This window comes from Hoplias malabaricus, chromosome 1 (assembly GCF_029633855.1).
Source record: "Hoplias malabaricus isolate fHopMal1 chromosome 1, fHopMal1.hap1, whole genome shotgun sequence".
NCBI classification, from domain to species: Eukaryota; Metazoa; Chordata; class Actinopteri; order Characiformes; family Erythrinidae; genus Hoplias; species Hoplias malabaricus.
The window spans coordinates 22,772,634-22,800,261 of NC_089800.1; the positions used below are offsets into that span (position 1 = coordinate 22,772,634).

The 27,628-nt window shown below is 41.0% G+C and overlaps 1 protein-coding gene across 1 annotated transcript in view; it reads right to left on the bottom strand.

Annotated features, from left to right (window-relative positions):
* The window catches only part of myo1cb (myosin Ic, paralog b), a 41,355-nt gene that overhangs the window by 12,130 nt on the left and 1,597 nt on the right, over positions 1 to 27,628 (bottom strand). The window contains exons 2-8 of the mRNA XM_066658821.1: positions 5,051 to 5,206; positions 4,581 to 4,696; positions 3,608 to 3,806; positions 2,544 to 2,624; positions 2,044 to 2,223; positions 699 to 797; positions 42 to 155 (exon numbers count right to left, since the gene is read on the bottom strand). Of these exons, the coding sequence (XP_066514918.1) occupies positions 42 to 155; positions 699 to 797; positions 2,044 to 2,223; positions 2,544 to 2,624; positions 3,608 to 3,806; positions 4,581 to 4,696; positions 5,051 to 5,179 (918 nt within the window). The 5' untranslated portion in view covers positions 5,180 to 5,206. The remainder of the gene's footprint in view (positions 1 to 41; positions 156 to 698; positions 798 to 2,043; positions 2,224 to 2,543; positions 2,625 to 3,607; positions 3,807 to 4,580; positions 4,697 to 5,050; positions 5,207 to 27,628) is intronic.

Consider the following 27,628-nt stretch of genomic DNA (forward strand, 5'->3'; position numbering starts at 1 on the left):
ATGTACTCGCACAGGGCGAGAAACAGGAGGTTGACTCTCACCCGGGCTAAGTATTTAATCTGTGTGTCTGTAGTAATGTAGGCATTGCCACTGTCCTCGCCACCATACTGCACATTCCCCAAGTGTAGCACACTGGCAATAATGTTCAGCAGCTCCTGCAGAGAGGTGATGGGGAAGGGGAGGGAGGGAGGGAGGTTGAGAGCGAGAGAGAAACAAAGAGAGAGAGAGAGGATTAAAGTAAACACAAAGTGTTATGCCTGGACACTTTCTTATAAACATGTTTTATCATTTTCTCACTCACACTGTTAGGTATATCCTTCTACTCATAGAAAGCTCAACCTCAAACAGATGCACCCTGACTTAGTGGCAGGGAAAATGAGGGGCTTTTAGAGAGTGTTACAATGGACTGTCAACACACTCATCCTTCCTGTGTGTGTGTTCCTAATAGTAACTGAATACTGAAATCAATGTGAATGGCACAGATCTTCTTCTTTTTTCGGCTGCTCCCACCCATCAGGGGTCGCCACAGCGGTTCAACCACGATCCGCGCCATTGATCAGGCACAGTTTTTACGCCGGATGCCCTTCCTGACGCAACCCTCTCTATTCATCCAGGCTTTGGGCCCTGGGCAAATGTGTATGTGTATGGCACAGATATCAGTAAATAATACTGAGTAAGATATTTCTGTTATCTCTTACCTCCACTTCATCATCACTGAATCCAATCACACTCAGGGCTTTCCTCACCACCTTCCAGTCACTGCGGTCATTAATGGAGCTCACTTTTGGACAATTACCCTGCGACACAATGTTCAGTGCACAATCATTAACACATCTCATATGCATTTATCATAGAGAACACTACATGGATTTTCTTGGCTTGTGGGGGATGGCAAGTGTAAAGAGCACAAACCGTTTTAGAAGCGTTGTACAGTTGATGAAATACAGTAACTGTGGTACAAATGTGCTGTTCTTACAACAATAAATATTCCATTTAATTTGAATTTGTAGAGCAGCTGTCAGCAAAACATTCAAACAAACCGGAACAAGCTAAAATTAACTGTGAAATCCACATATTTAACCAACATTAAATTTAAAGTTTTATGACTCTATCCGTAAAGGCAAAGCACTAGTAAAAATCACAGATCTGATACAAGGTTTAGGGACTTCTTGCTTTACTTTGCCACATTTGCATAAATGTAATAAAACACTATTACTACTGCAAAAAAAAAAAAAAAAAGGGTTTAGAGACTCCCTCTCATAAACTACTATTTCATTACACATCCCAGGATAGATTATACATCTGTTTATCTGTTTACGCAGCAGGTAGTGTCACAGTCACACAGCCCCAGGGACCTGGAGGTTCTGGGTTCGATTCCCGCTCCGGGTGACTGTCTGTGAGGAGTGTGTTGTGTTCTCCCTGTGTCTGCGTGGGTTTCCTCCAGGTGATCTGGTTTCCTCCCAGGCTCCAAAAATACACATTCAAACGTGTCCGTAGGTGTGAGTGTGTGAGTGAATGTGTGAGTGTGTGTTGCCCTGTGAAGGACTGGCGCCCCCTCCAGGGTGTATTCCCGCTTTGTGCCCAATGATTCCAGGTAGGGTCTGGACCCACCGCTACCCTGAACTGGATAAGCGGTTACAGACAATGAATGATCTCAGATCAGAACTAAGGACATTTGGAACTAAGGACAGTTAGTCATTTGAAAAAAAGATGGTTAAAGTCTTTCATGAGTGAGTCCCTATGTTGGGACTTGACTGTAACGTCCCACTGCTGCTGCTCACACAGACTATCCATAGGCAAAGAACTCAGCAGGACAAATGACTTTTAAACACACACACACACACACACACACACACACACACACACACACACACACACACACACACACACACACACCAAAGCAGAGCAGAAAAGAGAAATTGCTTCAGTGCAATACGAACAACCACTGAAATAAAGAAACCTAAGACAAAAAGAGAGATCTCTCTTTTATTTGTTTCTTCTCCACTTTTGTGTACTTCTCATATTACGTTCTTTCATCCTGACCTTGACAAGGTACTGGTACTGTTGTGTGTTCCTCTCCAGGCCCAGTCTCCTCAGCAGGTCCTCCTCTCCTCCCTCGATCAGCTGGTAGAAGATGTGGAAGTTTCTCTCCCCATGGCTTTGGTGCACAACACGAGACTTCTCCAGCAGGTAGTTCAGGATGTGCCCCCCAACCGGAGCACCCTGTCGACGGGGATGGAAAGAGGAAGAGACAGGGGGAACGATATTAAACTCATCTTAACTCTTCTTTAACACTAACAGTTATACTACAACTACCGAAAACATACAAACCTAACTCTAACGTTGCTCCAATCCTACTCTATACTATAAATGTTCTTGCATATGAGCGCTAGCGTTTGTAAGTGACATACAGGGGGTAAGATATATTTACTCTCATCGATGGGCTTCTGTAATTCAAGCTTTGTTAGTTTTAATTAAAACTGCATTACAGTATGAACAAAAATCCTCATTGTTTTATACACGCTCAAGAAAAAAAATCATACCTTAAAGTCAAACTGAATGTCCATGTACTTTCCAAAACGGCTGGAGTTGTCATTCCGCAGTGTTTTAGCATTCCCAAAGGCCTGAAACATGGAAAAATGCAGGACAGGAAAGGAAATAAATGCAGGGATACACAAACAAATAGAAATCACTGTTTCTGACAGTTACACTCATCTATAACTATACGGTATTCTTACAAACCAGGACAGATTAAAGGGCAGAAGGTCTAGAATTAAACACACATCTGCCAAACACCTGGATGCTGCATGGCACTTCCTGCACTTGTAGTCTCATAGTCTCACACATCTGAACCTCGCTTAAAGCTTAATGCAAACATTTGATGTGAAGTGATTTCGTCAGGAGCATCCAGGGTTTTCTATAGAAGTGTTAACTTCATTTAAGTTAAAAATAAAAAGTACTGTTCAAACACATCAGAGATTTCTCTATTTGCTGCATTAACAGTCAGTACTAACTTATACAGATTCCTGCACAGCCTGGAACCTGTGCAATTAATTACTGGACTGTAGATAAACTCTGAAGGCTTTAAAGGAACACTACACAAAACCTTTTTTGCTTTTTTTTTTTTTGCTTCTGCAGCTCCCCCTAGTGTAATTCATACTTTTTTACAGCACTGTAGTGAAATCAATAAGGAGTGGCGGAGTTTTCCTTCCCTCCCCCAAAACTTACATAGTGCAGTTTCTAACTATGACTATGTAATAATGAAGCTGTAATATTAAGGTATAAAACATTAGGTTTAAAGGTAGTGTTCCTTTAAAGCAACTTTTCCAGACAGGGATTAAGTTTACTCTCTTTTCAATGGAAAATCCCAATTCAAAATGCTATGTATTCCAGAACTTGGCTTAAAACCCTATTTAGGAACCGCCCCGTAATTAAATAAATTTTAAATGAATGTATTAAAAGAATGCATGTTTAAAAACAGGGCTCAGTTCCTACGCTAAGAGACACAACGCACTTAAAATATGCATTAGCAGCATACAATCTGCCCACCAATGACATCATTGCAATTATTTAACAGTAAGCAAGCTCAGTCTTGTTATGTTATTACCTCCAGGACAGGGTTGGACTGTAGCAGTCGATCTTTCACAGTCTGCACATGGTCACTGGCTGGACAAGTTACAGCGTAGTACTGGAGGACTTTCTTAGATGCCTCTGTCTTCCCAGCACCACTTTCACCTGAGATGAGAATACACTGGTCCCTCCTCTCCGTCCTCATGGAGCGATAAGCATTATCAGACACTGCGTAACTGCACAGAGAGGAGAGCACCTTAATCAGATTGTTACAGTAGTCATTGGAACAGTAATATCATTATCAACAAAAGGACATTCATTTCAAGATCAAGTCGATAAAAATATAAATAAAAACATGCCTTCATTTAAGTGGTAAATGTTCCAAAAGTTTTATAGTTTCAAATAATTTTGTTCATACTGTTGATTTGCCTGATCCTCACCTTGCCTTCTCAAATGTGGTCAGTGTATTTTCGATAATTCATTACAGTGTTATCAGTCGTCAAACTCTAAGCACTGGTTCATTTTTGATCACAGTTAGTGTGAAAATCCACTTTTAAAATTCTATGTGAGGCAAGTTTATGATAATTAAGGCACTTTGCATGATGTTAACTGCCTTGTGGCTTGTTAAGTGCATTTGCTTCCAAGCTCCTGTGATGGGCCTGTAATGAGTGTGTGTGTGTGTGTGTGTGTGTCACATTACAGCAGAGCAGGAGAATCTCCCTCTGACCTCACACTGGCCAGTCACTTCCTCTGTCCAAACCACCACGCATACCGCTCTAATCCTCAAATTCACCCAAGGTTTGAGAATGAAGAACCTTGACACCACAACCCTCACATTTGTGTTTTCAATGTCATCTCCCTTAGTGGCTGTTTATATAGATCAAGGGCGCTAATGTTAACAAGCCATTTCACATAACGATACCAGGATTGTGAGAATGAAAGGGAAACAGGAATGTGGTTTAGTTTTTGACAAAGTCAAAAAGCAATAGAATAATGGAGTGAAGACTCACATGTGGGGGGACACTTCGTAGAAGTTAACACCTCTGTATCGCTCCATATGCTGCTTAGTGTAGATTTCCAGATCCTTGTAAGGATTCACAGACACCAGCACTGAACCAATATATGTCTGTTTAATAAAGAAAGAGAGTGTGAGAAGGAGAGAGGAACCAGAAGAGAAAGAAAATATAGACAAGCTGTGAATATCTCATGGACACAATTTAACCCCCAACTGTGTAAAGTTATGTGTGGGTTCCTTTGAGTGTTTTTCCTTTTTTTGTTGTTGTTTGTCTTCACTGCCACAGATGGGTTACATGTGGAACACACAATGTCTTGTATTTAATTTAATGACAAATTAATGCACATTTACTTTATGCATCTCTACATTAAGATCGTATTTCCCAAAATATTCCCAAACTAATGCATAAAATCTGATGCCATCTGTGGTTATCTGTTTGGAAAGAACAGCTGCAGTGCTTCTTACATAGATGAGGTTCTCTTTAAAGCGTTTGCGCAGGTTCTCAATGAAGGCCACCTCGCTGGTGTGGTTCTCCAGCAGGACAAAGTCCTGAACCCCCACCCGATCCCTGGCTGTCAGGGCACTCTCCATCATGACCCTCACACCGTCACTACCCACAGCCTACAGAGAAATGGAGATACAACATGTGTCATGACATGCGGATAATTACAGCACATTGTATAACATTCAGTTGCTTCTTTTTGTTATTATATGATTATCTACTGGTGCATGAATTACAATATTTCAATCAACATTGAGTGGTGTTATTGAATAAAATAGCAATTAATAAAGAGCAACAGCAGCAGCCTTTGAGCACCGCCTTCTTTCTTCAAGCTCCTTCAGCGCTCTGGAGGGACGGCTGCTCTTCATCGGGACGTAATCATGCGCAGGCCATTTTACACAAAGACTTAAACAGCACTAGCTGCTCTGTAGCACTGATCATGTTCCTGTACAATGACAGTGATAGTAGTTTAAGAGACTTTTTTCACCTGTTACAAAATCAGGCATTCAACCTAATTGCTAAGAAATGTAACTTCTTATATGTGGCAGCTCTTATTAAAAAGCACTATATGGAATTATACCTACGCGGTGCTGGATAACATTTTTATTTTAATCTAATCTGAAGAACAACAGCACCGGCCGTTTACTCCTGCATCGTCATCATCCCAGCTGCATTTTAAATTGTTAGCTTCCGCTGTCTGTCACAACGTTACACTCAGCCAACAACAGATGTAAATGTCTTTGGGAAAAATGCAGAGTAAAAAAAGCTTGTCAGTGGCCACAAAAATATACAATTGCGTGACTTCCTGATCACTGGGGATTTTTTTTTTTTGTGAAAGGGGGATGCAGACAATTTAAGTAAAATGGCGTTCTGCTTTCCCTGACACAGCTCTGCTCTGCCCCCATGGCACTGTGGCTCATTGGTGTGTGTGTGTGTGTGTGTGTGTGTGTGTGTTAAATTCAGATTCTCCCTGCTGTTTCATATTGTGTTTAGCCTTGCTTTTGTTTTTTGTTCCACTTTTTTCTTTCTCTTTCAAAATCTCACATGAGCTGGAGTTTAATTTGATTTTAAAGTGATTTTACATACACTTTCATGGCCTCTGAAACACACACACACACCATCTCTCTCACACCGAAGTGCTGTACTCAGGACTGATGACACTAATGCAACAAACACCATCTGCACTAGGAGCTGTGTTTATATGCATATGGCAGTGTTTTTGGACTGTGGTCATATGCGATTTCTACACTGCTCCCATCTAACACTTTGTTTTGGTAACTCTCAACATGGAAGTGTTAAAACTAATAATTCTAGAACACTGACCAAATTCAAAAGGAAATCAAGCATTTCGCAGAACTGAACATGATAGGAAAAACTTTTAAAATAGTTTTAAATAGTGCAAGATTAGAACAGAGGCTACAAATGAGAGCCATGCAAAACTTTTCACACTTTAAACCACTGTGCGCTTCAGTGCAAACTGAACAGCAGCTCCACCCAATCTAGCATCTGCACACTGGACAGCGAGGGAAGAGAGGTGTACTTACATCTTTCACAGAATCATTATTTCGGACCATTAAGCCCTTCTCCAAAACAGAGGCTTGTGTCTTACGCAGCAAATCCTGCATGTTACTTAAATCCATGCTTCCCAATTGGCCTATGCCCTCTGAACCATATTCAGGTTATGAAACAACAGCAAAAGCACAAACATGTGTAGGACAAAGAAGAAAAAAAAGAATGCACACTCCTTTAAAAATGAGCAAGGCTTCAATTATCCAACATTTCTGCCCAAAGATCTTGATCAGAGAGCCTTAACTGGGATGCTTCTATTGTTCTCCACAAGAACAGTGATGCATACACACACACACACACACACACGCTGAACAAATGTGCGATTATGCACTGAAACACACACGCACAAACACACAGTGCAAATACACCAGCTGCCAAGGCTGTTGTTTTGCTATTGACACAGCAGTGCCCATCCCCAAGAGATAGAAAAAGAAAGAGAGACAAAGATAAAGAAAAGAGAGAGAGAGAGAGAGAGAGAGAGAGAGAGAGAGAGAGAGAGAGAGAGAGAGAGAGAGAGAGAAAGAGAGAAAACACCAGAGGGAACATTTAATTAAGGCAGAGGTAGAGGCAGAGGCAGCGAGAGATGCTCTAAATCTGAATAAACAATGCTGAAGCCTGATAAAAGTCTCTGTGTCATTGAAGGCCTGAAGCAGTGGAAAAAAAAAACAAATGCACAAAGTGAGGTTCCTAAAGACATGTTTGATGAGTGTGGTATAGAAGATATAGTTTTTTTTCAATCTAAGTTATGTGTAACAGCACAGAATGGCTGACGTTCAAGATTGTGGTCAAAAACACATTTTATAAAATGCTAGCTCTTCAGTCTGTGTGCCCCAGTATCAGAAAAAGACTGCTGTCTCTCTGTCTGTTGATGGCAGAAACAGCATCTGAAGGATTTTAGACAACGAATAGGCCTCCAAATGTGGAAAAGCCTGAACCAAGCTGAGTATATTGCCCTATTCCTGCTTGATAGATGGGTGAATACTGAGTTGTTTTTGCTGTTTCGGATCATTTAAGGCGGAAATGTCTCCAAATTCAAGAGAGAGGGCTAATTGCATTACTGAGAGTTACAAACTAGTTTCAGTGATAATTTAAACAGTGAATAAAATCTTCCAGACAATTTCAACTTCAAACAACGTTCAGACATGTTATTCCTCAAACATAGGGTTTCACCTTAAAAGGCGCAGAGCTTCTGAACGTAAACAACCCGGAGAGAACTGCTTTTCCCCACAATCGTAGACATTCCAGTTTTTACAATGCATTTTCTTTCAAAACACCCAGTCTGAAGCACCAAACAAATCAAATGAACTGTAGTTAGACAGAGGCATCTAAGTTTTTGTTATCAATCAATCGCAGAATTTAAAAATCAATACGGTTGTCCACTACCCTGTCCAGTTCTGATCATACATCGCTGAAAGCTTCAGATGCGTCATAAACCAAATGAGAAAACTGAAATGAGGCCAGCTGTTAAAAAATGAGAAGAAACAAAAACACAGAAGAGAGTACAGGGAACAGATGACAAGTGTTGTGTTAGGAAGTGACTTCATATTCAATCTGTCTTCTCACCGACTGTGTTCACAACTCCCTCGGCCTGTCATTCCATGTCAGGGTTGTTTTACTTTTACAAACATAAATGAAGTCCTAATCTCTTACATTCCATTGAAATCCTATCATATTCTACACCACGGATAAATCATGTGGGTGTGCCTGCTGGTTCCCATAATGCCCTGCAATCAAAACCTGGCATGTCATATGCAAAACTAACCCAGGTGTCCAGAAAAAGCAAAGCTGTGCAACAGTGTGCGCCAGTCAGCTCTGGATCTGTCGTGTTTACAACTTTGCTGTTGCAACTGCCTTTGCTCCAATGTGCCACCATTACTTCCAGACGCCGCCCCCCCTCCCCAAGGTCCCATAATTTGGACTTATTTAAGTTCAATGAACACATTAGGGCTTCTGTGGAGAAATACAGAACCACACCAGAATGTGCAGCATTAAGATCTGCAGCCATCACCTTTGTGTAGACGTAAATATGAATTTAAAAGACTTAAACAACAGTGGGTAACTGTTCTGTGTCAACAGAAGGATCCAAATCCAGGCACAAGGTCAGCCCCAAGAGAGTGAAGGGCTTGGTTTGGCATTAGTTAAATATTACCACAATGAAATAACCTTAGGAGTTAGAAATTCACACCCTGCTCTGTTATGCTACCTTTCAGTCCTTAAGCCTCTTTCTAGTTGCTTCCTGGCACAGAGGAGAGTAAAGTTTCACTCTGGAGAGTTGTGAAGACTCAAGGCCCTACAGGGAGTGTGTGTTAGCATGTGCATTTGTGCTCAATGAAGTCCTCTCAGGGCCTCTTTACAGCTCGGGGAGTTTATCTGGCCATCTTCTTTGACAAGTAATGTCTACCTACAGCTAAAATTGAAAAGACTTTGTTAGAGCAATAACACTATGGAGCTCAGCCAAAAATAAGAAGAAAATGGCCATTCCCAAAAACAAGAAAGAAACCTCTCTGCTTCCTTCTCTTCGTCCTTTGCTCAAGTACAGTATTGTTCCTAGATGAGCTTTACAGTTGTGCTTTCCTGCTCCCACCCTGCACCCTTTCCCCCTCAAAGAAGACTGAGCTGGCTACATACAGTGCTGTGCCATACGGCCACTTTTTCTAAATCCTGCGGAAAGAACAAAGCGACAGAGACAAGCTTCAGCAAGAGACCCCTGTTAAATTCTCGGTGCCTATTTGTCACCAACTCTTTCACTTTCCCTTCTGTTACCCTCATATCCTTCCTTCCCATTCCTCCTTTTCAATCAGGTAGAGTTCAAACAGGCAGGGACTTGAATAGGCAGGAGTGTAGTAATTCTTGAACAATGCCTGCTCTTTGTTTGACCTTTCCGAGTGTTTTAAGTATGTACCTTGAAAAGCACCAATGAGATTAACTCAAATCCTGAGGGTTTGGTGGACAGACCAGTGTCCGTGAAATCTGCAGACTCATTGTAAGTCTGTGTCAGCACTTGCTGGGAGTTCTCATGTTACAAAGACATCAATAACCTTCAAATGGAAAACTGAGGACAGAAATATGCCTCAGATACCTCTCTGTATTTCAGCCATCAACGTGTAGCACTCTGAATTTTACAATCTTTTTAAAGTAAGCTTTAAAAGTATATTCTTCATATAATGCAATATATAAGTACAATGTATTAATGATGCCACAAATACATTTACAGTTACTGATGGACTGGATTTATTAGGAAAAACAGAGGACAATTTATTTTGCATGATTTGGGGCAATTAAATTAGGGCATCACGGTGGAGCAGCAGGTAGTGTCTCTGTCACAGCTCCAGGGTACTGGAGGTTGTGGGTTTGAGTCCAGCTCCGGGTGACTGTCTGTGAGGAGTGTGGTGTGTTCTCCCTGTGTCTGCGTGGGTTTCCTCCGGGTGACTGTCTGTGAGGAGTGCGGTGTGTTCTCCCTGTGTCTGCGTGGGTTTCCTCCGGGTGACTGTCTGTGAGGAGTGTGGTGTGTTCTCTCTGTGTCTGTGTGGGTTTCCTCCGGGTGACTGTCCGTGAGGAGTGCGGTGTGTTCTCCCTGTGTCTGCGTGGGTTTCCTCCGGGTGACTGTCCGTGAGGAGTGCGGTGTGTTCTCCCTGTGTCTGCGTGGGTTTCCTCCGGGTGACTGTCCGTGAGGAGTGCGGTGTGTTCTCCCTGTGTCTGCGTGGGTTTCCTCCAGGTGACTGTCTGTGAGGAGTGTGGTGTGTTCTCCCTGTGTCTGCGTGGGTTTCCTCCGGGTGACTGTCCGTGAGGAGTGCGGTGTGTTCTCCCTGTGTCTGCGTGGGTTTCCTCCGGGTGACTGTCCGTGAGGAGTGCGGTGTGTTCTCCCTGTGTCTGCGTGGGTTTCCTCCGGGTGACTGTCCGTGAGGAGTGCGGTGTGTTCTCCCTGTGTCTGCGTGGGTTTCCTCCAGGTGACTGTCTGTGAGGAGTGTGGTGTGTTTCCCGTTGTCTGCATGGGTTTAGTCAAGTCAGGACACTCCAAAAAAAGTGTTCTTATGTGTGAGTGTGTGAGTGAATGTGTGAGTGTGTATCACCCTTTGAAGGACTGGCGCCACCTCCAGGGTGTGTTCCCGCCTTGCACCCCGTGACTCTGGGTAAACTCCGGACCCACCGTCGCCCTGAACTGGATAAGGGTTATAGGCTACGAATGAATGAAACTAACCTTTAAACAAACCGGGACATCATAATCTCTTAAAATCTAATTCTGCAAAAGTGAAGGACAAGGACGCAATCTTAAAATTGCAAATTTTTCCTCCCACAAGAGAAAAGTGTGTAAGAGTGTAATAAAGTCTAAGGAGGTGAAGAGGTCACATTCCTCTCAGGATTCCAGAGATAGACTGATTCAGAGCAATTTGAGGTTTAGTACCCCACCCATTTTGATATAATTTACCAAGGACAGTCAAAAACTGAAGGCTTTGCTTAATTATGATGTTGAACTTTAAAAAGGCACCACATTTTTCCACCCTGAATCACATATCTGGCTCTTTCTCTCCCTCCTTGGTCAGTAATCTAAGTAAAACATAGATGCAATGCCCATGTGTGAAAAGACATGGCTAAATTAAAGCTGATTTACCACGAGTACAGCAAAGTCAAAGACACTCACAATCAAAGATGACTCGACACAACGGGGAAAAACTCTGAGCTGGACGTTTTGGGGCTTCCCTAATAATTGTCTTTGGATATTTTTCCTGAGAAAACCTTTTATGAGAAATGGCAGAAGGTCAAAAGCTTACTGCGGGAAGACTTGCCTATCCATAAAGCTGGAGCAGCTTTTTACAGTTAACCGTTTCAGCACAGTGAAGGACGACCTTCTTCAACTTTGTGAGGAGGGGTTAGGATGAGTGTGTGTCTGGATGAAGCGCAAGCTCAGCTGCTGAATTCTAGACTTGGAAAAATGCTGACAGACAGGTGTTATGGGCTCTTCCTCAACAGGTGAAAGTACTTACAAGGTAAGTACTTCCCTCTATGTATGCACACACGTGTACACTGTCAAGTCATGGCAATGAAATACACATCTCATATGCACAGCACCGTGCAAAAAGTTAAAATAATCATTAATTATTAACATGTAGCTATAACTGAGAAAGGGTAATAGCCAAAAAATGAGGATAATCTACTAATCAAAGAAAGAATCAGCTATTTTCCTTAGAAGAATGGACTAGACGCCGCAGAGTCCAGGCTTCAGGACAATGAACATTTAACACCACATTTTCAAAGCACAGAAAAATATATTTATACTGTTTGCTAAAACTCTCAAAAAGATATCTGATGTATTGTTGCATCTATGAAACTGTTAAAAATATATATGTTCTCTTATGTAACAAATTTCTTTTTATTTACGGCAAATAAACCAAGTTGAGGTCATCCAGACAGACAAGAAACCCCCCCCCCCCCCAAAAAAAAAAAAGGCACACATGAGCTAGAAGTGTACGTAGCTGTATTTCATGCTTTACCCCTGGACAATGCTACGTATTCATGACCAGCCCAAGCCCTACTCAGACTCAAGGGCAGATGAAGGGAACAAGTCAGTGCATTGCAAACTGTTCATCTGCCTCCCTTCATTTATCTACCCATCTCCACTGAGCTTCTTTAAAGCAGCTACACTCCCTGAAGACACTTGACATTCTTGTGCCACGAGACGTTCAGGTTTACATCATTGTTAATCTCCAGCATGTCTTTTGTCATTGAGAAAAATAGAACAGTATGTAAACTTACTTCATTCTTACTGAGAGAAGTTTCACTGAGAGAAAGTATGCTCAGTGCAGCTTGGAATTTATGTTGAAACTGCACTCAAAGAGGCATGCAATATGTAAATTCAGTGACATTCATCATTTTAAATAGCAGAAGTGAGATTCATTCCAGGCGGCACCTACGAACCTAACCATACGCTGCTAAAAGTGTAGAATGCCACTGCAATTGTTGTGACAAGCTTTATCAAAACTACAGTCTCAAAGATATTACATTCAACACTATTTTTGGTCAAAATTCCTTGTGTATAATATTTAAGATGACACAAGGTTACTGTTAGAATAGACTGGATGATAACATGGTGGTAAACTCATATTTTCCATCCTGTCATAGCATAGCATCGCATTTAAAACTGGAAATTCAACCTCATGAAGCAAATCTGGTGTTTCCCACACACAGCGTACACTTGCGTGGCTCCCCTAAGTATGCTGATGACCACAGAAGTTAATCTTGTCTCAAATGACAAGACAATCATTGCTTCACCCTGTGATCATCTCCAATACCAAAAGCATGAGCTTGTTTTTTTTTTATGATTATGCAAATTTATGCTGGATTTCCAGTGTAAATTCATTTCTTTTTTTATGCAAATAACACGCTGAGCAAACAAATTATTTAGATTCCCTTCCAGCCCCAAGTGAGTGACGTTTTACACTGGATTCATTTATTATTATCTTTTTTTTTTGGGTAACATTTCGTAAAGTCTTTCTTGGCAACAGTGTTGATGGGTAGATACACTATACACTTTGGTGCAGATAAACAAAGTTTGGACAGCTTCTCATCCCAACTATTCACGTCTACTCCTTACTCTCAACCCCACCACGACAGTCAAAGTCTGTGTCCAAAATTTCCAGACTATTGTACATTCAGATGCTCCTGTGGACCAAGAGAGCAGACAGCAGTGTGATGACAAAGGCAGGAAGAAATGCACAGGGTGGAAACCATCTAGTGACTAGCAGCTGCTTCATTAGCACCGTCGCTCTTTCGCTCCATCCTCTCTATCTGGGTGTCAAGGAATTTCTCTAGAGAAGCTTGAGCCAAAGCCAGAGATTGCTACACGTTGTGGTGATGCAGATTCAGAACCCGCGCACGCGCACACACACACACACACACACACACACACTCTGTGAAATGTTCATTATGGCAAACTATTTAAATTAACACCTCTCAGTCAGGACACTGAAATGCCTGTAATGACTGTATTTTATTCCTTTCTTTGAAGTCACATAACATTTAAGAGGTTTTATGGTTTTATATATTAAAAATCCTCTGTCTATTTTCATTTTAACAGTAATATTTTCTGAAATCTTTGTCACTTATAATTAAACAGGTTGTCTTTATCATCACGTCTTATGATCTGGGCTTTGATTGTATTACTGTGCCTCTTTCTAAAATGTTTCGTAACGTCATAAAAAAACATCTCCAAATGATTTAAAGTAGGTTACGTCTAAAGCTTACTCTCCACATCTGGACTAGAGATAAACTGTGCCTTTTGAAACTTGTTTAAAAAATGAAAAGCATCTGATAAAGCATGAAGTGAGCTGAGCAACTGCAGGACATACTTGTTTTAGAGCAGTGTAGAGAAGAGCAGAGTTGAGAAGGTAGTGCTAAGGTAGAGCGGTGAAAAATGTTACGCAACACAGACGGGACAGCATATGTTGCCCTGGGAGAGTTCTGGGGAAACTGCACTGCCTGTATGTATCCACAGCTGAATTAAGCTTCAGTACAGTTCTGAGCTTCCAACAGCACCCACTCAGAAAGCAAAACTGCAAAGGGACTGCCAGCCTGTGTCAGCTCTTACCATTGCTCGGTACTTCATCTTTTTCTTTCCTTTCTGTGTGCTGCTTCACCTTTAAGATCCAAAAGAGCGATCCACGTCAGAGATATCGGGTTTAAAAATCTTCTTATAACAATTTTCCCTGCTCCATGTGCAGGAGACTTCTAGCTGCCATTTCTTCTTTCCCTCTTCTCTTCTTAGTTTTAGCCCCCTCTTTCTCCCTTTTTTTTCCTTTCTCCACACCGAGGCACAAGTCCCTATGAAAAGTGACACACTCCCCCTTGTTTCCCTCCCTCCCATACCTCTCTTGTACACTCTCACACACACACACACACACACACATTGCTCACTCCCTCTCCTACCCGTGTTGGTATTTTAACACTAGGTCCAAACTTTACAGGAACCATGTAAAGTGGGCCCACACTTAAACCCAGTTGGATCTGCATTTAATATACCAAGGCATGGGGTCACATCTGGACTAGACTCCCTAGGGTGAGGGAAATGAAAATAAGTAAATAAATATTTAAAAGGAAAAAATACAGCCTTAACTAGGCCAAGCCAAAAAAATAGGAGGGATTTGGGATCAGATCGTCTAGAAGAAGCCTAGCTGGCGTTAAGTGTTCAATTTAAACATAAACACTATGCAGAGGTTATGCCAAATATTCTCCTTAATGTCCTTCCTTAGCCACTGCAAATAGGAACAGATTTAAAGCACATTCTTAGGAGAGGAAGCAGTCCAGCAGGCAATGAAGAAACTTTGCAAAACATTTGCTTAAGTACCAGGGATTGTGAAAAATACAATATGACGGTAATCCACTGTGGTCAACTCAATGATTGACCACATTTTTGGAACTTCTTATACTTGATTATAAAATGTTCCCTAAATATTGTGCATTTTTACTGAATAATGAATAAACAGAAGGGGCATATTCTAATATTTAATAATGACAAATATCACATAGCTTTATATAAATAATTTTAAATGTGGCACTGCTAATGCACTTTAGTTTGCTCCTACAAGCCAAATTCCATATCGTGACATACACCTGAAAATGTCATCAAGTGATTCAAACAATTATTCAAAAAATACCACCTGATGCTTTACTAAAGAGCAAAGCTGATCATAATTATTCATTCATTCATTCATTGTCTGTAACCCTTATCCAGTTCAGGGTCGCCCGGAATTACTGGGCGCAAGGCAGGAACACACACTGGAGGGGGCGCCAGTCCTTCACAGGGAGACACACACACACACACACACACACACACACACACACCGACACGTTTGAGTCTCCAATCCACCTACCAAAGTGTGTTTTTGGACCGTGGGAGGAAACCCATGAAGACACAGGGAAAACACACCACACTCCTCACAGACAGTCACCCGGAGGAAACCCACGCAGACACAGGGAGAACACACCACACTCCTCACAGACAGTCACCCGGAGGAAACCCACGCAGACACAGGGAGAACACATCACACTCCTCACAGACAGTCACCCGGAGGAAACCCACGCAGACACAGGGAAAACACACCACACTCTTCACAGACAGTCACCCGGAGGAAACCCACGCAGACACAGGGAGAACACATCACACTCCTCACAGACAGTCACCCGGAGGAAACCCACGCAGACACAGGGAGAACACACCACACTCCTCACAGACAGTCACCCAGAGGAAACCCACGCAGACACGGAGAGAACACACCACACTACTCACAGACAGTCACCCGGAGTGGGACTCGAACCCACAACCTCCAGGTCCCTGGCGCTGTGACAGAGACACTACATGCTGCTTAACCGTGCCACCCTTGACCATAATTGTTTCCTCTAATTAATTTGTTCAGAGAAAGGATTACGTGATAGATTAGCAAATAACCAAGTTATATCAGATTGAGCTGCTGAGCACAACTCATCAGGAGCAGCGATATTAGAGGCAGGTGTGTTAGAATAGGACTGGAACTAAACTCTAGAGGTAGGTCTTGGAGGGATTTCATGCCATGCTTCAATAAAGCTGGGCCTATTTGATTCATGGCTATGACCATAAAAACTAGATCTGTTTGATTGATAGTCTGTATGCCAAAGAAAATAGAGAGGTAGATGATACACAGTGTACAGAAATAAAATGCTACTGCCTGAAAAAGTTAGGAAAATGGCTTTTAAAGGGGCCAGAGGTCTACAAAACACCTCCTTCGTAAATCATTGACAATTGTTGCGTTAACAGAGAGAGAGAGAGAGAGAGAGAGAGAGAGAGTGTGTGAGAGAGAGAGAGAGAGAGAGAGAGAGAAACTGGAAGAATGCCTGCAGTGCTGCTTAATCATACACTGCTCTATATTTTATTTAACCCTGTGGAGAATTAACTAAGAATTAAAGACTGAGTGTGAAAAATAATATTTTTTTCCTCTTGGATCAGCACATGACACATCATAAATCACCTGTCCTATTCACACACACACACACACACACACACACACAAACACACACAAAGCCCTACCCAAGGTCACCTCCACTACCCTCTACAGCAGAATGACGCCCTCTACTGGACAGACTGGTCCGGTCCTGCTGTTGTTAAACTACCAGCTCTGAAACTGACTGTCTGTATTATAATTTCTAACCTCGAGCAACAACGTAAACCTCACAGCATTTTCTAAGACTCAGCAGTTTTTAACAAGTTCTAATAAATCCTCCCTTCTTGCTCCCTCTCTCACTCCAGCCAGCACAACCAGAGCCCCCGCCTGTAGGAATCCGAGTAATGTTTTCCAGACGGTGTGAGTTTCTGTTTTTCTCTCTCTCTGGGAACATGAGCATCTTAGAGCCAGCAAAAATGCAGATAGACCCTTATTTCCTCTGTACTGCAGCACAGAAATAACCCTGAGCTATATTTACTTTCACTTATCGCCAAGTGTACAATGCAATACCTGACACACACTCGTATAACTAAGAGTATCACAAGGTACAATATGTATTATAATATTTACATGGCAGGACAAGTAACACAAGACATAGCTAAAACTATTTATTTTACATGTCATCAGTAGGCAAAATCAATATGATTACTTACTGATACTGAGATTATTTATATCACTTTAGGCCACAGCATCATATTTAAACATGCTGTGACTGGGCAGAGTTGTAAATGCAAGTGCCTATAATGTGCTGATAGAACAGAGAGTGGAGGAGATCATTATGTCATGGTAGTGGAGAGTAAGGTATGAAACTCTATTCTTATTCATTTCTTGTTCTTTATTAAAAATCAACCTTGAAAAATGAGAACAGTCATAACTTAGGGATGCACCGATCCACTATTTTCAGTTCCAATACTGATGCGATACATAAATTTGCGTATCCATCGATACCCCCCGTACCGATCCGATACCATTGCTGAATTAATAAACCACACACCTCACATTGTGGGAGAGACTCAAGTCATTAGGATTGACCTAAACATTACTAACAAAAATATTAACAAAATATAACATAAATGTGATATAAATGACCTGAAATGCTATTTATTTATTACTATAACTGTGCAGGATCTTGGCACAACATTCAAATCCAAAATAAGAAAGAAATATATTAAAATAAATCAAACATATCGGTCAAAAATGAATAAAAGTAGCTTCACTTTGTCAAACACACAAACAGTAATCAATCTTATTTTTAAATGTTTAATGTAAACAGAAATCCAAAATAATCTCAAGCGGCTGAACCTCAAATAAACAAATAACTCATCAGTAATGAAACATCGTAACCATGCAACATTTAGTGCAATTCAAAATAAATGTAGCAGCTGGAAATGAGAAAAAATAAGTAGCTTAAACAACTTGAATTGAAAGTGAATGTATCGTTCCCTTGGATCAGCCGATTTATCCGATACCCAGTCCGGCTCATTTTGTTAATATCGGGACTGATATCTGATCATAATATCGGATCTGAGCGTCCCTAATAGAATTTCATAAACATTAAATTTTTGCTATGACACCCACCAGTACATGAAGTAATAGTGAGGTTTTTTGTTTTTTACTCAGGAAGCAAACTACTCTGTGTTTATTGGACAGTGCGGCACAACTGCTTGTGTTTTACAGGGTCTCAAAGCGTCTTCTTGTAATACATAAGCCAATGGGCAGTATTCTATAAATGTTCAGGTAATGTAAACACACCAAACTTTTGCACCACTAAAGCGTGGTCCCGGTTACATCTAAAGCCTGAGTATTATTTATTGACGTGTTTTATATCTGTAATAACACACAGCCATTGACACAGTTGTCAGTGTAACAAATGTTATCTAGAAGGCCCGCCCTTACTGATGCCTATAGGCACTTTGATCATGTCTCAATCATAAACTACTCCTGGCCTTTGACCACCAGGCACAAAGCTACCTCACGCTACACAGCTACAGAACCAGATTATTGTCAGGGACTACAAATAGGATACGCAAACAGAAATAAAAGGGAGTGTCACCACTACCTCTCTTTTACTCTCTCTCTTTCGGTCTCACTGCCTCCTGCTGCAGTTCAAGAAGCTTAGTGCCAGTGGTGTGTGCCAGACAGTGTGCTGTGTCTGAAGTGTCCTACAGAAAGTACCAGTAGGCATTCTGACCCAGGCCATGGCTCCAGTAAACACTCGTCTGTTTGTTTGTTGTGCTGTGCAGTTGTCATTCTCCAGAGAACAGTCACATGACGCGACATCCGTGGGAAATCACAAATGGAAACTTGTTTTTTTTTCCTCCTTGCATGCCTCTCTTATTCTCACTCCATTACAAACCCCTTGGTCGCCCCTCCTTGGCCCCTTTCTGCCTCACTTCCTGTGACTGACTCCCACCCACTCCATAGCATCCCACTCCCTACCACCTCCTTACGCTACACTTCTGCTTTTCTCTTGTAAAGTTCTGTAATTTCAATGGAATGAACCGAAAGTATAATGTGGGAGTGTTATAGTAAGTCGCATTGTGACAGTGGCATATGGCAATTTACTTCCAGGAACTGACTGCAGAATGCACATTTTTAAAAATCATTTATTTGGGTAAGCAGTTTTGTAACACTGCCAACGTCGCAGCAAAACTTTTCATCCTATATTTAGACAAGTCTGTAAACTGCTAAGTACTTGTCGGTGGACATCTTCAGTGTTCCTTAACCTCTTTCACTGTTACTACAAACAGACACACTCTTTTCTACTAGCTTCAGTCTCTCACAATGCTTCTGTTCTATCAGCTCTCCCACACACACACTATGACTCCTTACACCTGCACACATTCATTTATTTGGCCATTCACACAACGAGGGGCAGTCATATTTTAATTGAAATGGTCTGTGGTGGGAAAAAGATAAAATATTTGCTTTTGTACACATCTTGAACACTAAAAAATAAGTGTCGGGTAATGACAGGGGCAGTTAATTACATTAATAATAATACATTAATAATGGCGATGTATGGCTGACTGTTCTACTGTTGCTCAATACCACCCTCTCTCTCTATGACTCTCTCTCTCTCTCTCCTCTAACAATGCCATCAAACAGTCTTTGAGAATTTGATGTCAGGGCAAACTCCATCGGAAAGAGTCATTCTTTGTTTATTGATGCGTCATGGCGCTGGGCGACGGCAGTGGGAGCTCTGTGAGAAAAAGACATAACAGGCTGAAAATACTGGCAATGAGAAAATCAGAAAGGAGAATTAAAACCACATATTAAAGATTAACTAGACATGACACTATTGTTTATAAAACAAAAGTGGTAATCACCAAAATAGTAGCTTGGGAGAATAAAAGCAAACAATTTTGAAATCTGAGCGCAGAGCGTCAGACAGTCGTTTAACTGTGACTGTTGTCATGTACACAGCAGTGTTTGTTTTCCTCTAACTAACTTTGCGCCAACTTTGTTCTCTAAGCTAAACATCCTCAGTTACAAGTTTTTAAGATATTGTTCTTGATAATTCAGGCTAAAATTGCATCCCTTGTGATTTGAAAACTACTATTTCAAGCTAAAACACATTCATTATTCAGCCTTAATTTCGAGAAGTCGTCGTCATTTCCTTCATCAGTGGTTAGCCTCCAGCCACAGGATGTCTTTGTCTGAAGATCTGGTCTGTGGACGGCCGATTTGAAATCGAGGCAGGAGGTAAAGAGAGGCCTAATATCCAGACATAAGAAAACAGCGAGGAAAAGTGACGACGAAGGAAGTCTAGAGTTTGCAGTTCACTGGCTCTGATGTCAGAGCAGAGGAATGTAGCCATATGAGTGGGAAACAGCCCATCGAGAAGGGAGAGAACGAGAAGAGATGACAGAAGTGAATATTAGATAAGTGATGTGAAACCCACAGATCTTTCTTTCCCTCTCTCAATAGTCCCCTCACTGTGTGGTTATCAGCAGACAAGTCTTATGGTATTGTGGCCTAAATAAACTATGTAGTTATGGCAACATACTTCAGCAAGTGGCTGTAGAGTATGACAACGATGATGAAAGTTTCAAGATGAGTGTGAAGTCAAGACTTCTCAGTATATGAGTAGAACTATTTACATAAGCTTTAAGTCATAGTTACTCATTCTTCTCAAACCACTTGAAGGTTTTACGAGTCACATACTTGTGTGAGTGTGAAGTCTGCTTGTCTATATAGAGTAGGAGTGATATATTTCCACCCATTTCAAAGCTACGTATGTGGACAGTTACATTTTCTGGAGGAGGAAAGGGTTCTCCGTTGCAGGCCATAAAAGCTGAGCTCTGATTTCATTTAAATATACATCTCTCACTGTTAGGAAACCTGAAAATATGCTTCTCCGCCCAGATGCACACAGGGACATACGCATGTAAGAGAGGGCAGTTGTTTTTATTTTTTTTCCCCCTTAAACAGCAGTTTGCTTTAACCGGCATTTCCTTAAGTGTTCCGTAAAGAGATTATCCTGGCGTGAGCACCGCTGCTCTCCATTAGTGGAGCTGCAGTGAAGGAGGAGGAAGCTGCCTGGCCTGCAGATACAAACAGGGAGAGCAAGGACATTAATCATATCGCCCCAGCTCTCTCTGGAGGAGGAGGGGCTTGGAGAGAGCAGAATAAACTGTGCAAGGTAAAGGTGATTGACAGCCCTTAAGGCAATATTATCACCAGAATGACAACACGCCTAAACAATGGTGCTATATTCCATAACAATGGAATTGTTTTCATTATGAACAGCAACCATTCCTCTTGATAACAAGCAAATATTTAATGATGGGGAAGAAGTAGGACAAGTAGGTCACAATAATTATGTTATGGACTTACCATGAACTAACTCAATCATTTTTCCTGACCCCAAATGTTGCTCGTTGTGTATAAAAACAGTGATTTTATTTAGGAACATATACAATATACAGGTATTTTTAAAGTGTTTATTTTTAATAACCATGTTTCTGCCAAATATCCATTGATCTTTAAAGGGGTATAAACACATTATTATACTACTATATTATCATCAGTGGCATAAAAAGGTATTAAAATGACAATATTACTGTTTATCACTTTATAGAACAATATACCAACCGCATACAATGGCTATTGGGAAAGGCCTAAGAACAAATCAGACACAGATAAAACCTACTGGAACTTTTTGAGAGGTGCATCAGCACTTGAAACAAACATGTTCATGAAAATCCTTGCAAAAGTGTTGTTATAACAAAGCAGAAACGTCATTAGTTACAGTACGTGTCATGGCCATTCAAAACCTACTGGGACCATTTAAATAAAAAAAAAAAAAAGCAGGTAAGTGGGGTTCACAGAAATATTTGAATTGGCAAGTATTTGATTGTAATATTGTGTTAAAATGTGTTAAAAGTACTTTATTACACTCCGAAACATTTTCCAATTGTTGGGCTTCCACATTTTTTATTAAACACAGTACTGTGAAAGGTGTTAGGCTCCAGAGACGGAGATTTAAAAAGCTATTTATCTGAGCAGTAAGTGTTTATTTGCTAAAAAAACAACAAACAAACAACAAATAACAGCCAACATCAGAATAAACCCAATCACATTACTCCAGTGTGAGCCTCTGTGTGTGAATGTGTTGTTTATTCATTCATTCATTCATTATCTGTAACCGCTTATCCAATTGAGGGTCACGGTGGGTCCAGAGCCTACCTGGAATCATCGGGTGCAAGGCGGGAATACACCCTGGAGGGGGCATGTGATGTTTAACTTTGTCCAAATCTCTCCTCGTGGAGTCTGTATTATTTGAGGTGATCATCCAGTACCTAGTTTTAGTGGTGAACAAATAATGATTTTAAATAATGTGTGTCTCACCAACTACTTTATAGAAAAAAATGATCTTATATTTCTGATTTGTATTTTATTATTATTTGTTTGTGTTTACAGTGATTATATATAACTTTACACAAACCCCACACTCACTGAGAGGGCATTAGTTTAAATATACATCATTATCTTAGGGGCCTAAGACATCTGCACAGTGCTGTAGGTTTATAATTATGTTTGTTTTAACTCTATTTTATTAGCTTTTATATTGTTAATACGTCTACTGTAATTTTTCTGTACTTCTCTGTAAAGCACTTTGAAGTGCCATTGTGTACGGTGCTCTATAAATAAACATGACTTGCTGAAAATGTTCAAAGCGCATGATAAAAGCAGGTTCCTTTTGTCCCGATTTCTATAAAAAATAAATATTCATATAGAATTATAGCTACATATTTACAGCAAATTTTTAAAAATGCTAAAAATACAAATGAACACCAATGACATTAATTTAAAAACATTTTTTAATTATTATTATAATTATTTAATATCATCTAACAGCATTAGGCATGAAACAAACCTGAAAGAATGACTACAACCAAACACTACCACACCCTCCTGCTAACGCTGTAGATGGGGGTGGGGCGTAGATGAAGCCCTCAGAGATAAGTCTTTTCTCCCATAGCACCCTTCTACTCTCAGCCCAGCTGAATGGAAAAGAGACAGCGGTGTCGTAATCAAGGACAAGATGTGACATGTCAAAGAGAAACTCCAAATATCCCACTGATCCTGAAATCCCCACGCCCCACACCCTGCTTTGCTCCAGAGGCATGGCACCGGCTGGCCCAGAGTTGTTGGCTGTATCAGTCCTAGACCAGCTGGAGCACAGTTCTAGCAAGAAGAGGGCAGCTGGGGCAGCCTCAGTCTCCACCTCCTAGTGCTCAGAATACCCACAGGGCCTTATAAGGGCAGGTCAAGCTGTTCCAAGCCGGCTTGGGGGTTCCCACAAGACTTCTCTGGTCCCTGTCCGACAGTGAATGGAACAAGACAACGAGTGCCTTCCCGCTTTATCCAAGCTCTCTGGCTGTTCAGAAAGCCGCATTTATGGCCAATTTTTGAATGACGTCTTCTTAGTTCATTGTTATTTAGAATGTCTCCATCACATTCGTTGGAAATTAACAGCACAAGACCAGATTGTGGATGCAGGAAAGATATTCCAGATAGCTTTTCCTGTTTGCTTTCTGGATGTTTGTCCAAACAAAGTACACTGTTATGGATGCTTAAAGCCAAAATTCCTCATTTACTGTTACATCACCTCAAGCTGTCTCCAACGAAGTTCCAGAAAAGTGCAGAAAAAGCAAAAGAAGACAGGTTTAAAGGTCAACTGATTGCTACATAACTGATTGTGTGAAGACAAAGATATCCCCAGGGGATAATAAGAAATGTGATGAAATCCTTTAGTACGTAACAACGAACAGATAAAGCAATTCATATTCAACAAGCATTCAAACAGACAAAGCAACAGTCACTCAAACTGAGTGTGTAGACAGTCGAAGATGCTGAGATGCTCATTTTCAAATGTATGACAACCTTTATCGTAAAAAAGCTGGGTATTGTTATATGAAGAATAGCATAAAGAAAATCTGATAACAGTGCAGACTCTTACACAATGGGGTCTACTGAAGGACAGAGACACCAGTCGAATTACAACATCTCTGGCATGTCTTAGCATCACACCATCATTTCTTTGGCCCACACAGCCAAAACACATGGGGAGTCTTGGGGATCGGGCATTGTAGCTTTGTAGGCAGTAACACATTACCCACTCCCACTGCAGGCAGACAGCTTTCGCAATGATGCCAGTTATCATCCCTACCATTCCATACATTGCTGCTGTAATCAGGAGATGCCACTGGTCCCCTGGGTGAGGGATAGGGAGAGGAACCAGGCGTCTCAAAGCTACCAAAGAGGAAGGGAATCTGATAGCTACTATTATCAGCTGCTTCATTCTTTGAGAATTTATTCTCACAAAGAGCTAGGAAACATCTTTGATGCAACTCTAAACACAGGTTCTCAAGGAACATATTGAAACAATGTACTCTCTTCACTGAATCCTGTACAAGTTCACAATAAAAATATGACATAAATCAATGGATGTTCTTCAAACTGAGACTAAGCAATACTTTGGAATTTGGCTGTTTGAAACAGGGCACAATAATTAGGTGCTATGTATGCTGATGGTGACGGCTTAGAAACATGCCAGAACAGTTCTGCACATACTCTCCTTATCTAAGGGAAAACATCTCCTGAACTAGACTGGCTGGGTTTGCATTCTTAACTTTTATCCTCTAGAGTTTTCTCAGTATGAGCTTACTATTAGCAACACACATACTACTTCAAAAGTAAGTTAACACTCATATTGCCATGTTTTAAGGAAATTATATGTGATATTTGTGCTACAGCTGAATTACTATAAACGCACATACTGTCCAAAGAAAAACATGCATCTCAAATATACTTTATAGGAAAAAAACCTCATAAACGTTCAATAGAATAGATTTTGGAGCATTTCTATTGGTCCATGGATCATGAAATGTTCACACAGTATAAAGGACAGCTGTTGTGTTCTATTGATTTACTAAAAAAAATTGAGATGCATGTATTTCTTTGTAAAAGAAATAAAAAAATAAATAAAAGCCACTGTCAGTTTTACACAGGTCTAGTGAACATAGACATGAGCATCATAAGAGACATCACTATGTATTAGACCCTAATCTGAAACGAGAGGGACAGATCTACTGGGAGTGTGTCTGACATAGAGGAGTGAAAGATATGATAAGAGAAAGACAAGTGGGTTGAGTCTTTTCCTTTTCTCTGCAGCTGAATATTACACTTAACTCTAACAGTTCTCACTATCGGAAAAAACATTCTCTTTAAATTAAGCTTATGTCTTCTTTTTTAAGTGGTCTATGTACAAAGCCACACAAAGCAGGCACTGCAGTATTTATGAGTGCTAGTGTAAATGTGGTTAAATGTGGTTACCACAGATTTTGCCAATCAATTTGTCTGTGTGTCTGTCGGTGTAGAAAAAAACCATGAGGAGGGTGTGAGAAATAGTAAATAAACATCTTCATGTAGCCAACTCTTGTCTGCTCCATGGTGGTCCAGATCATTAATGAGGGTGAGAGAGGGCAAATAAAGTATGCAGAGCAATGGATGGACTACAGTACAGTGTGTTGCCTGCTGCAGTTTTGTTTTATTTGCATAATTAGCCATTATTAGTTTTCATTTATTTTTGGAAACACTTTGACTAAACTACTCCTGTGACATGGGATCCATTATGAAATGATGTCATTGCTCAATGACTCACAAAATGATCACAGAGGTCAGAGGTCACAGGGCGGATCGTGCATACCTCCTTCACACCTGTGAAGGACATGAGACATAGTGACACCCTGTCCAATGATAGCATCCTGCCACTGATGAGGATCTGATGTGCCATTGGTACCAGACAAGCCATGTCCTTGTACCAAACGTCCCAGTTAATGTTCAACCAAACACAGGTGCTTTCAGGCAAATATTAAATAAAGAGAAAGGGGAAAAAAACTAAAGCGGAAAAGGAAATGACTATGCTGCTGTTTTCAGAATGACTTCTCAGAGAATAAAACATTCGCAGTTCCTCATCTGAATCCTTTATGTCTCTTACACCCCACTTCTCTATAGTTCCTTCTTTGTTACCATCAAAAGAGTTGAGCCAGACAGAAAGGGTTACAGGGGGATTAAACAACATCTCACGCCATCAGGTTAATCTGTACGGTGTGTGTGTGTGTCAGGATCGCAAGTACACAGAACTCCACAGTCAGCACATTGAAGCTCTTTGAGTACATACATTCATGTGGCACACAGAAACCAGTGGCACACAGACTTCACTGGCAAGAGGTAAACAAACACATTACTGATTTATCCGCTTAGCATCAGTTTATGAAATGAGATGTCACTAGCAATTATATTTCAATGGAATAGTCTAGGGATTATTCTGGCATTTATTCTGGCACAGCAAAATGCACATGAATGAGTGCATCCATCAGGCTGTGTTTTTGCTAAAAGAGAATATGCATTACCATCGAGCAAAGCAGCAAATACTCATTGCTTGTTTTTATATTTGTAAATCCATTTAGCAGAGCACAAAGCTAATGAACACTCAGCACGGCCGCGGGCAAACCTGCAGTGCATGTAATCTCTCCTGATATGGAACTGACTGGAGTGCTAGGGCGGGGCCCTTAAACACTGGGAAATTTAATGTGGAAAAGCCACAGCTAAATCGAGACAAGCTGCAGACCCAACAATGACCTAACGATGCATCACCATTGCATGCAAGGCATCTTTTAATAAGAACAAGACTCATTCCCCTTACAACCAACCATTATATTTAATCTATGTCATTTTCTTCCCCCACTAATGCAGCTGAGCGTAAACACGGAATGTAAATTTGCTTATGTGTACACAGGAAACCGGTCTGAAGTGTTTATAGTTACTGCCCTCTCTGTTTTATATATATATATTTAAAAAAAAATCACCAGGGACCATAATATCTAGAGCTGCTATTAGAGGACTGGAAGTTATTATTTGGAAGTTCTGGTGAAGGACAGTACTCAGTCACAGTCATTACTAGGAATACCCTGGCAGAATAAACTGAAAGGGGGTTGGGGATTCTGGCACTTTGGTTTGATCAACCCTGGGGGCTTCCTGCTCAATAGCCTTCAGAAGCAGGTGTATCCCCTCTGAGATCTCTCCAGGGCCTAGGACACGTTGACAGCTGGCTGTGTGACAAAGTTACAGACAGAATGAGGTTTCCTCAGCTGCCCGTGTCACTGGCCCTCCCACTGAATAAATCTTATCATCGGTCCCTGGTAAGTTTGGAAACCACAAGTCACAATAGAAATGTCTGTAGCCATCTAACGGACATTTGGTAATTGGACGATAATGCCCCAGACTAAACAAGCAAACAATTGATAGGGTGTTCGCTCACGTGTCCGGCCCTGAACACTAAACCTTACTGCTAGAGTACACACAGCATTCTGCTGACAGGCCTGGGGTTTGGTGGGATCTTGGGACAGCTGGAAAAACGCTTAACGTACAAAGCTACTCCATTTTTAAGCAAACCAGAATCCCACTTATTTCCAAATCTGTCCTGGGAGTCTC